The 12,055-nt window shown below is 39.7% G+C and overlaps 1 protein-coding gene across 3 annotated transcripts in view; it reads right to left on the reverse strand.

Moving 5' to 3' along the window:
* The window catches only part of GPSM2 (G protein signaling modulator 2), a 39,575-nt gene extending 27,679 nt beyond the window's left edge, over positions 1–11,896 (reverse strand). Inside the window, exons 1-2 of one of the 3 annotated variants that reach the window (XM_048497034.1) lie at positions 11,776–11,886; positions 10,216–10,385 (exon numbers count right to left, since the gene is read on the reverse strand). In XM_048497034.1, coding sequence (XP_048352991.1) covers positions 10,216–10,289 — 74 coding nt within the window. In that variant the 5' untranslated portion in view covers positions 10,290–10,385; positions 11,776–11,886. Of the gene's footprint in view, positions 1–1,426; positions 1,718–10,215; positions 10,386–11,775 lie in introns of those variants that run through there. The other 2 variants (XM_048497036.1, XM_048497038.1) reach the window with 2 other exon arrangements.
* Between the last annotated feature and the right edge of the window lie 159 nt (positions 11,897–12,055).

Genomic DNA, 12,055 nt, shown 5'->3' on the forward strand with positions numbered 1-12,055 from the left:
GTAAGAGAGAGAGGAGGAGGGAGGGAGGGAGAGTGTGTGTACAATGCTTAAATTCATCTCCATAATAGTGGAGAATTTTTCACAGACACTGTCTCCAGAAAACTCAGCAAATGATATGACTCTTCAGAATACTTCATTTCTATCAATGTTTTTATTGTAAGCTACCCCATGAAATATTTTACTGATCCTGAAGCATATAAACATCTCAACTAAAAACAAACATTGTTTTGGGTGGGAAGGCAGGCTGAAGAACTTCTCTTTCTCACTGGGAGGTAGCGTTCTGAGCTATGGGCTTCAGGCATACCCCTTACTGGCAACATGTTTTATACCACAGCTCTAGAACAATGTAATTCATTCTTAGTAAGAGGCCCCAGAGAACAATAACAATCTGTCCTATTTTTGCAGCTTCATTGATATTTCCCACTGTTGTCTTCACTTCAAGTTTACAAAGGTAAGGCAATGCAGAAATGTTTAAATAAGTAAATTTAAATAAATTTCAGCACCAATAATGAATAATCTCAGCACTATGGTGCCAGCTAACTTATTCCAGTGCAACAGTGGCCTTCATTACTCTTTTTTTAAGCCAGAAGAGGGTGAGTTCATGCACACGACAGTACCACGAGCAGCAAGACAAGGAGAAACTTGTAAGGTGTGGTATCTACTAGTACAGCAGTTCTCAACCTGTGGGTCGTGACCCCTTTGGGGGTCGAACGACCCATTGGATACTCAGCGTGAAAGGGGTCTTCTCCTGGGTGGTTGTAGGCCATCTTGTTTGGGTTGTTCTCTACCGTCAATCAAGGAGGCAGGAAATCTACTTTGGTCACTTCCTGTAGGCGGGTCGTAGGAGTTTTTTTGGGAACCAAAGGACCCAAAGCCTATCAATAAGCAAAGAGCCTGCTGAATTTGCTGCACTCCCTGACGAGGCAGGAAGATACTGGGGCAAGATGGCTACGACCCGCCTACAGGAAGTATTAGGAAGGTTGAGAACCACTGTACTAGTATTAGAAAGAGACATCAACTGGGACTGGATTTCATACATTAGTAGAAGGAGCATATTTGCCAATGCAGAGAAACAAAAGAAATCACAGTGAACAGGACAATGGGGTGGTTTCCTATGAACCCATTTTGCTAACAGTCACCCTTCCCTCCATTACAAGGAGACTTTTCTGATGCAACAGGCTCTTTTGCCTGTGGAAAAGGTTCCTGCCACAGCTGCTAGCACCAGAGGTGCTTTTTCTAGCAGAATAGATTCATAGGCTTCAACCCTATGATTTTAGACAATTTTCTTTTATTAAGCTGTTAGTAACTCTGATGCAACCCTCTGAAATCTCTTAAATAAAACAAAGTAAAGCATTCACATCTGGAAGCCTTTTTAAAGCATATATATATACACATATAAATAAGTTTTTTAAAAGTACATGCTTACCTGTAACGAACATGAAATGAATGACCTTCACACATGTTCAATAAAATATTTTCCTCCATTGAGGTGCATTATGAGTAGGAAGAAATTAGTAGACTTTTGCATGCAGCACAAAGATATGGAGAATGGTTTTCACCGCTGTATTCTAGTTAGTTTATTAACAACTTGAAGTCAATAAATGTTAAGCTCCAGTGGAAGTACTCTTCTTTATTAGAAAGAAAAGGAGATCCTTGTCAGATACCACTTGAGTGTTCAAAAATAGGTTCAAAGTCTGCATCTGAGACTTATTCAGTTCTGCAAGGGGAACACAAGATTTTCTGTATCAAGAATTATAATCGTTGTGGCAATCAAAATCTAATTTTAAAAAGCTATCTATGCTGAAGAATCAAAGCAACAAGAAATAAATGCAATTCTTGCACAGAGGCCGCTACAAAGAGATATTATTCCCACAGGTCAACTTCTGATCAACCCTCTGTATTCAAGTATGGATTCCCAAATACAAAAATATACAAGCCACTGTCATCAAGAGTATATTTACACAGAACTCAGTGTGTGGCCTTCAGGACAGGGGAAAGGAACAATATTTTTTTTAGTAATAAAGCATTATTTGAGAACATGAATATTTATGAGAATATGTCAAAATGACAAATACAGAAAGGTATTTCTAACATTTGCCTGACTTATAACTTTAGTTCTAATCCAATATTAACAACATATACCGGTAAGTAAAATTCAAATTCAACGGGACACCCTTGCAAATATGCATTCCCCAAGAAATCTGATTATATCTGGTTAACACCAGGCTGTAAATCCTTTTCAGGTGGGACGAAATTCACACTGAATATCAATCCTTGCACAGATATTGGTTATTGTAAGCTAATAGCCTCTAACAACACTATAACAAAGTTTCCATCTGAGTAGCTTTTTATCTCTTTGACTGCTCAAAGACAATTGAATCTTGGCATTCTTGTGGGGAAGAAAGATACTGAGAACTCCAACTCCACAGATATATTCTGATGACATCAGACAAAAATGAACCATGGTTTCAGTCTCCTGTTTCTCCATCAAGTTACGCAGATTGTCTGGACAAAGAAGACACTCCTGAAATTTTGGAACTCTCTCCTTAGGCAAATTCATCTGTTTCCCTCCAAAGTATCTTTCACCAGGAGTTGAAGACATCTTTATTTCATCTGGCATACCCTCAATAACAGTTATTGGTGCCCCCTTCTAGTGTTGTTTATGTGTTTTAATTGACGTATTTTATCATTTAACCTGTATTTTAATTGTTTAAGTGTTTTAATGTTTGCACGTGAACTCCACTAAAGTGAAAAGGCGGCATAAAAAACTTAAATAAAAACCTGTAGGGAGCAGAGATTACATTACGTAGTGAAGTAAAATCATGAAAAAAATTTACAGCTGAAAATAAACGTTTCCTTGCAAGATTAAATTTGAATTTTAAGAGTTTGAAAAACAGCTGCTGAAATATTGTTTAATTTAAATGAAATCTGAAAACTAAACAAAATTTAAACAGAAAACCAAATCAATAACTCTGTATCATGCAGCACAATACAAAAAGGAGACCTATATGCAGAATGATGCTACTCAACACACAGCTGTCAGAGATGCAGATATGCTTCCCCAACTATTACACTGGTTCTGAATGGATTTAACGTATTGTCAAAGGCTTTCACAGCTGGAATCACTGGGGTGCTGTGTGTATGGCTAGAACATGGCCATACAGCCTGGAAACCACACAGCACCCCTCTGATTGGATTACCACACAAAAAACAACTTGCAAATTATAATGCAAGGTCACTAGGTCACTAGTCAATGCATGATAAGAAAACAACAGACAATGGCTTCCAGATAGATCACCCCATTTCCTGGAAAACCAGCAATAAACTCCTCAAATTTCAAACTGAGAGGAGACGATTTCCCTTCATGGAGACAGACAGGACAGAGATGACCATTTGTCCACCTGCCAAGAAGGGGCAAGATAGTTTGCTGTTTGGATATTGTAGATCAGAGCCATAAAAGTTGAGGACATGCACCTTGATATGGCAGGGCAAAAGTGTAGGGCAGCACACTTGGGAACTCAAACCCACTTTCAGGATAGTTCAAAGAAACACTCTGTCAACGGAGAGGGAAAGAATCAAAAGATTTGATACTCTGTGCAAGATGCATAAGCCTTGGACCAGGCATCCGAAGTTTTACCTTGGCTTTTGTCTGTCCCCTGGAAAGGACTCTCAAAGTAAACCCTGTGGAGGTTTTTACAACTCAGTTAGCCCTTAGTTTTGTTTCTTTTACATTTGCTTCCATAACATTCCTGCTAATGTACTAATAATAGGTTCCTGTGCTTCTGTGTTTCTAGAAACTAGTGGTGTATGTTAGTAAATAAAGGTATTTTCCCCTTCTCAAGATCTCAGACTGTGAGCAAAAAGTTCTTACCCAAACACTAAGCAGACTGAACACATACAAACTAAATACCTGACTTGGCTAGCAGGTTAACAGGACAAGAGACAAGACAGTATGAAATTGGTCAAATTCTAACTTGCATTTTTTAAAGCAATTTCAAACTATAAAAAGTGTTTCAGGCATTCCTACCAAAACTGAGCATTTTTCATAACAACTTGCAAAAAATTATCAATGTTCACTTCTACACAAGCTTTTCTAATGACTCTAAAAACTGGTAAATGCAAAAAATTTGCAAAAAGTATATGGACATCTGACTTTAAACTGAACATGATCGTATTCTGCAAAGTCCAGTAATTCACAAGCACATCAATTTTTCATGGTACAATTTTGATAAAATACTTTTTCATTTTCAGAATTGTCTGGTAGCCTAAATTTAGCAACCTGCAAAGATATCACTGACAAATTAGCAACCCAAGAGAAGCATTTCTGGAACAGCAAGCCAGATGGCATACCAAATAAATGTAAATGAGTAGCAACTGTTTTCTAACCAACTTTTGTGTGCAGTAGATCTATGAAACACAGGCAGGATACAGACAGCCCTTCCTAATAATTTTTTAAAAAATAAAATCTTAAGAAGCGTGGCATGCCTAGGTCCTAGCAGACTTTCATTATCAGGCTGGGATACACTTTACATTCCTTTTCTTGCCCCAAACACAACTCTTTAATATTAGCTTCTCTCCCAAGTAAGAGGCAAAACTGGGCATCATGAGGTGCAGAAATAGCTTGCAAATAGTAGTTTAGAGCTCCTCACCCAAATCATTTTGCTGTTAGTAGTATATGGTATAGTAGTATATAATGGAATTGTGTCAGATGAAATCTATCATTTTTGTAACACAAAATAGTATTACAGACTGGGGTAGAGATCCAGAGCACTAGCTTTCTTAATTTTCTTCCTTTGAACAGATAACCCCTTTGCCATATTACAAACTGTTTTTAGAACTCCACTCAGTTTCAAAAGCACTTTGCCACGTGGCACAGGAACCACTGTTCAAGAAAAACAAGCCCAACACTTCCTTAAGCTCGCAGAACTAGTTCTCTAAATCCTTACATAAATGTTGTGGTAGGACTGCATTTCTTAATGAACAAGCTAATGCACGCAACTGGGTGTAGCTAAATAAAACCCCAATGCATACATTATAATTATTATATTCAAAGTGTCCATGGTAGCCTCCCTAGCATAAAATATAAACAGAAAGTGTCAGATCAGCCTTCTCATGCCTGAATGGCTGTTGTTTTTCCTGAGACAGACCAGCATTTAGTGGCAGGATTCTATAATCTGGTGGGTTGCTGATATGGTTGACAACATCATGTTGTCTGGAAGAACAGCTAGAAAGGTCAACAGCACCTGCAGAACCTGGCCTCCTCTTCTCCTACTACTGTATCTTCCCCTACTTCGCACTCTGAATTTTCCCTGTCCCATCCCTATATCTTCCTCCTGCCACCATATCTTCCTCCGGCCACCAGGGGGATTCGGATTGAATATTGTGACATTGTTATAACAATTTCTGTATCAGCTTTGATTTTGTGTGTGTGTGTGTTTTTTAAAAAAACTTTAAGACCCTCCCACTGTGGAACTATAAGGGGGAAGGCCTATCTTCACAACGGAAAAAGGTAGATAACTTTTTTTAAAAAAAGGGAATTCACCCTGTTACTTATGTTAGTAAACAATTACATTGATAACTATAAAACTGCTGTTTTTTTAAAAATGTGAAAAGACCCAGTGGCGAAAGAGATTGGGAGATGGCTACTGTGGGATGACTAGGGCAGGGAAATTATGGGGAAAACTAATATGTGGACGACTCATTGCCACTGCACTACATCGGCAATTCCACAATGAACAAGGAAATCGCATAAGTCTGTTTCTGTGTAGAAACTCAAAAAAGGATAAAGAAAGGGAAATGACTTAATCTTTTTGACTCTTAGTTCAATTTATTTTGGGTCAGAGCAATATTAACTTATGGACTCAACATCTATAAGTTTAAAACATAAATAAGTAAATTTGGGGAAATATTACAATATTCGTTAGAAGTACATATCCTCACAAATACAAAGGACCATTACTGACTCTGACCAGATGCATTTCAGCCAAATGGCCTTCCTTAGCCATCAAATAATATTAATCACACAGAAAGGCCCCAGACATTACAATAATACATTCTGTTTATAATCTCAAAACGAGAATAAGATGAAGCATAAAAATAATAATAGATCTCTGTGACTAAAGGAAGAGCCTCTCACTTACTTGCCATGGTCAATTTATGGCAATTCAATAGTGTACCTTCATCTCCTAGAGAAAATATAAAGTAGTGTCTGGAGTCAGCACTTTGCTCCCTTAACTGGCATAAGAAATAATTTAAAACAGATTTATTTTGCCTGGATCAAGGCCATAACTTGTAAATATGCCTTGGCTTTTTAAACTCTTCAATATATTCATTTTAAGCTTACAGATTTTCTTTTCATCATTTTAAGACTTTCCAAGCTCAACAGCTGTAAGGGGAAACAGTCTGCACAAGAAAAACTGTCAAGTATGCAAAGTACAACTGAGAAAAGGAACCAAAATGTTCCATAATCTTGAAATGAACAAATCATGAACTTTTTGTATCTATAACATGTACACTGTATTTTCAGACTGAAATGCAATTTTGATCACTTTGCTATATTTGTTAACTTGCTAAATTCACCAGAATTTTGAACCCTCCAACAATTCAAGAATTAATGCCTTATCACCATTAAACAGAAATCACAATAGCAAACTAACAGACCAAGTAGGTAACCACACACATATATAACAAATAACAGTTGTTATTGACCACTACTAGAATTAATCCATCACGTTACTACATCCACAGCATTAATGATCTGTTTCAAAATGTTTATGACCTTTCTAGCCATAAAAACACATCTGTACAACAGAGATTGGGCTGGTCTTCCAGCTCCGTCACTTACACCACCTATTTTCCACCTGAAGACAATAGGGATCATGCCAGGGATAGCACTCCTTTCCCAATTTATTAACCCAATTCAAAGGAATTCAGCATCTGCCTGGACTCCCAAACACTCGTCACATTTGGAACTGGAAAGCTCAAATTCAGTGGAGAGATTTCAGAACACTTTGAAAATTCCTAGAGCATCACAAGCAGAATCCCATCAATTACATGCTGAGTGAAATGGACTTAGTTCAATGAAATTAATTAGCAAGCTTATTCTTAACAATTACTCGTGAATATAAAATGCATATATTTTTCCCCTGCGAGTGTTACACTGTTCTGTCTAAATTAATACTGGAGGAATTCCAAGTTACCATGAGATTCATTAATGTCTCCAGAGTACCACAGAACTAACTAACAGTATGTGAACAGTACTACAGCAGGATTCAATTAACTGTCACAAAGTGGCCAGAAATCCATAGTCAGTGTCCTCCTACAAAGAGCATGCCAAGCAATGTGGAATATTTTCCCAACACAGTGAAACTGGCTGGAGGCAAGGTTAGATTAGTCGCATTTATTAGATTCATAGGCATTACAGTCAGAAAGCTAGAAGTGAGTAGGCAGCTTTTTTGCGCCTGAAAATACATTAGAAGCTGTCACCATCACGTATTTTAAAATCCTTGCAATGTGAAGAACAGATTTCTTTTATTATGATGCTGGCACTGTTAGATTTCAGAACAGAAATGATGGAAGTACAACACAGAGCATGATATGGAAACAATTATGATGTACCTCCTCAAGTTATTCATATATTTATAACTTGCTTTGCTTCCTAAAGGTGACTCAGAACAGCATACCATATCATTTGTCTCTTGTCTGGGTCATTACCACAACCAGCACCCTGTGAGATATGTCGGGCTGAGAGAGAATGAATGGACCAAGGTCCAATGGACTTCCATGGCAAGGTGGAATTTGAACCTGGGTCTCCCAGAAACCAACCTGGCATTCTAACCATGACATTAAATAAGATTAAAATCAAAACAGAGATAAGCACACTTAAGGCCAATCGAGAGGCCACAGGAGCCAGGGACGGTGCCACAGCTGCATCACTGCACCACCTCCAGAGAACTTCCAGGCGATGCAGAAAGGCAACGAAAACCAACAAACCCCCAGCTGCCTGAAAGCCATCCATAGGGCAAAACTGACTTATGTCACCCATTTAAGTAGCATAAGTTCAACACCTGCGCTGGGGCGTTCCCAGGCCAAAAGCCCAGTGGAAGCTGGCAAAGGTTGGCTCCACCCCAAGAAAGCCTTCACCCACACTAGCATCTGATATTAGACCAGTGCAGCTCTGTGGGGTGTAGGCTCTTCCAGGTCATGGAGTTCCATGGGCACCAGTGTAAGTGCCACTTATGCTGGCAGGATGGGCAAATGGGCCAGCATGGCCCCACACTGGCTCTAAGAGCCAATTCCCCTCCCCCACCTGCGGTTTCATGTCCAACATCTCGGGTTGGGTGCAGCGCTTCCATGAACACTTCATGGGGGCAAAAAAACTACCAGCACCTTAACCTTCTCAATATTTCCCTTAATGCTGGTTCTGAAGGTCAAGGGATCTCTGGGAACAGTTTAGTGGATCATACATAAACATCTATAGCACGAAAGAAGGGCTGAGGGAAAGGGGAAATGAGAGAAATTTCTAATGCACATATACACAGGCAGCTTTTGGTGCATTCATTCATTCATTCACTTCACTTATGATCCAGCTTCTATCCCACTCATGGAGGCTTCCTCCATTTTTAACCTCACTACGTTTTCAACCTCACAACCATGAGGTACATTAGGCTGTGATTATGTCACTGGCCCAAGGTTGTCCAGCAAGCTTTTATAGTAGAGTGGAAATTTGAACCTGGGTTTCCTAGTCCAACATTCTAACTGCTACAACACAATGGATCATACAAAAAGTGTATATGAAAGTCAGCATTTCTGTTGACTTCCTCCACTTGTTGTAGATCCACAAAATGTACCACAGATGGTTCTTTGACCCTCAAATACAACTTTTCATGGGCACAGACAGAAATGAGCAAGGGAAAAGATGGTAAAGATCCATGGTTCCATGAAACCAGAAAGTTTCAACAAGCCGAAGCTCAACCATGAATGGAGACTAAGCACATGGGTAGAAATAATAAAAGACTAGAGCCACCACTGATTAATCTTCTGAGCTCGGCTTTGGCTGGGGAGGACAGGATATAAATATAATTTTAAAAAACTTTAAAAGTCTGTATAAGGATGTGACTAATCATTCAAATCAAAACAATCTAGGATCCAGCTACTGCATTACAAGCTTGGTTTGCACAACTAAAATTTAAAAGGCATCCTCACTCAGCCAAGTAGGACCAAACTTCCTACCTCTGCTCTACCTGCCCCTCAACATTCCTATAAAATCATAAGAAAGGTTTTTGTCAGTGCAATTTGATGCTTCTACAAGTAGGGCAGCGTACTTAACAAATCCCTTTAGGATGTTGGGTCACAGACAGTGAGACTTCGTTATTTGGGATCAAATATTGTACTCTACTGTGCAGCTTTGATTTTATTGTAGTCAGTAAAACCTTCTACTAAATAAACATTACTATTAGCCAACAGATTTTTAAACATTCATTTCTGACAGACATCACTTTAAAAGTCAAAAGCAATTCCTTCATACTAAACTGCTGCTTCTCAACTGTACCTTTCACCTCTATTATTTCAAACAATCTTTGATGTTAATTCAGAAAATAACCATATTTAAATACTGGCAATATCTTTTAAATATTGGCTAACAATTGAAACCTGGAGACACTGGGAAATAATTTATGGCAGTAATGAGTACAGAATGAGCTTCTGCTAACTGGCATCGGCTCTACCTCTGGAAACAGCCCCAGCTGTGTTGGCCTCCATGCAGCCTTTTGCTTTATACTAATTACTATTCAGAAGAGTACCACTCCAAGCCCCACAAGGGATGGAAAGTATAAAAATTTAATTAAAAATAAAGTATCAGCTTTTTAGAAGAAGGAGGATGCATGAGAAAAGTCTGATTGCTCAAAAGGAACTTTGGAATCAAAGTTAATGCTTATCAAGTAAAGTTGGACAAATTCTCAAGAACTGGAAATCAGCACCCCTGGTTTCTACTTACAGTTCATCAACATAAAGCAAATCAATTTAGCTTCCTAAATGTCAGGAGATATAGATTTCCACAAAATTTTGAAACCATGGGGGAGGGGGTTCTGTTATTTTCTAGATAAAGGCAGAACTTTTCATGAAAACATTTGCTTTGAAACAATAAACAAATCCTTCATGTAAACATGTTAGTATTTTGGATTAGAAAAGTTTCATTTTAAAAAGCATTACACTCACTTCAAAAAAGAAAATATTTCATGAGCTCTTTCAGTATTCCTCAGAATCTCCATTGGAAACATGGAAAAAGTCATTGGTGGAAAAACCTTTCCCAAGTTTTCCCAAGATACATTTCTGCGTCCTTAGAACTCTTCTGCAGTCATTTCCATATGCTGAATAACATACTATCTCTGTAAAGCACAGTACTTTAAAAATACAATTCAAATACATCACACATCATTAAAATGACATTTAACTACTATATAAACATACAAGTGGAAAAATAGGGCAATCCCATACACACAAGTGTGTAGTCATGTTTACTTTTGACATAACACACAGCTCTCATCTGGAAAGAATTAATGTACCTATAACAGTATTTATCTATTTTTATTAATGTTACGTACAGTCTGCCTCTCTCGCTGGGATTCATACTGTATTACACAGAGTGAGTCAGTGCAATCAACAGGATAGGCCATTCAACAAACAATGAAATAGGATTTGGGTTGTAGAACCAACCAGCAATTTAAAAACAGAACCAAAACACAAGTACTAACACGATGAATTAAATTATGCAAAATTACATGGTAGGATCGAACTCACAGGAAACTATACACAACACTACCAGAAAAAATAAAGGACATGGCATTTAAAATGATCAACCCACCCAACTACTTCTGCTCAGATGCAATTCCTCTAAAACCTGAAAAAGATCAAAGTGTAACACATCCGTAAAGGATCCTTGCAGGCAAGTAACTTTAAACAAGCAACGGATAAAGAAGAAAGCAACACAGACAGCAAGCCTGCTACAAGAATGTACCGAAGCAGAGAAGAGATGTGCTAACAAACCATGCCAGATACAGAAAAAAGGCTCCCTCTAAACAGTTATTGGGGGAAGGGGAGCCCTGACAGGGCCTTTGTTTTGTTTTCGGTGGTCAGGTGTTCTCTTGCTTGTTTCTTTCACCAGAAAATGCGAGGTGCCCCGAAATAGTAACATCGGTGCGATTCTGCATTCATGATTAGGAAGATAAACAGCTGGGGAGGGGGGGATCATTCTAACCTACCATCAATCGTTGTCCACCCCCATATCAATTGCCTCAAAATGGCTCCCCATTAAAAAAAATCTACTCGGACCTCTTCCCATCCTGGACCAGTCTATCGTATTCTGCGTCTCCATTCTTGACAAACGCCCCCTCCCTTCTACAGGCCCCCACTACACACACCCGCCAGCCCTTAAGAGAGACCTCCACGTCTTAATTACCAGAGCTCTTTTGAAGGTATGGGTTGGGGCGTTTCCAGCGCACGGTTTGGCTGGGAAAATAGACTTGACGGCACCCTGGACGGTTCGCGGTTAACTCCATGCGGTCCGGGATGAGCAGGCGTGCCCCTCGCGGCGCGGACCTCAAGTCCCTCAGCAACTCGCGGCGGCGCCTCAAGCTCCAATCAGCGGGCGGCACCTTTCTCGCCCCGCCCCCCGCGAACGTTGAGGCTGTCAGAGCGGGAGGGAGGTACGCCTGAGTTCGAGTCCTTCCCAGCCAATCGCGTCGCACTACCCCAAAACGGCAGACACCCTCCCCCTACCTTCCTCGACGAACCACGAGACCAACGGCTGCTCTACACAGCACACGCGCCCATTTCAGACACCCTAAGTTCTAAGCGACCCGTACCACACAGCTTTCCCTCGCCCAGTTGCATTTTTCGCAAAGTCCAATGAAATAAGAGAGGTGGGGCGGAGTTTATTCGAACAGGCCCCTCTTTTTCCGCCCCTAACTGGTGGGTGGTCACGTGGGGACTCGCTCCGTTCGAGATTGGCTTCGTGAAGGCGGCGCGGAGGGATTTATTCGCTTTCCATCTACCTCCT

Source organism: Sphaerodactylus townsendi, linkage group LG05, assembly GCF_021028975.2.
Source record: "Sphaerodactylus townsendi isolate TG3544 linkage group LG05, MPM_Stown_v2.3, whole genome shotgun sequence".
In the NCBI taxonomy this organism is placed as follows: Eukaryota; Metazoa; Chordata; class Lepidosauria; order Squamata; family Sphaerodactylidae; genus Sphaerodactylus; species Sphaerodactylus townsendi.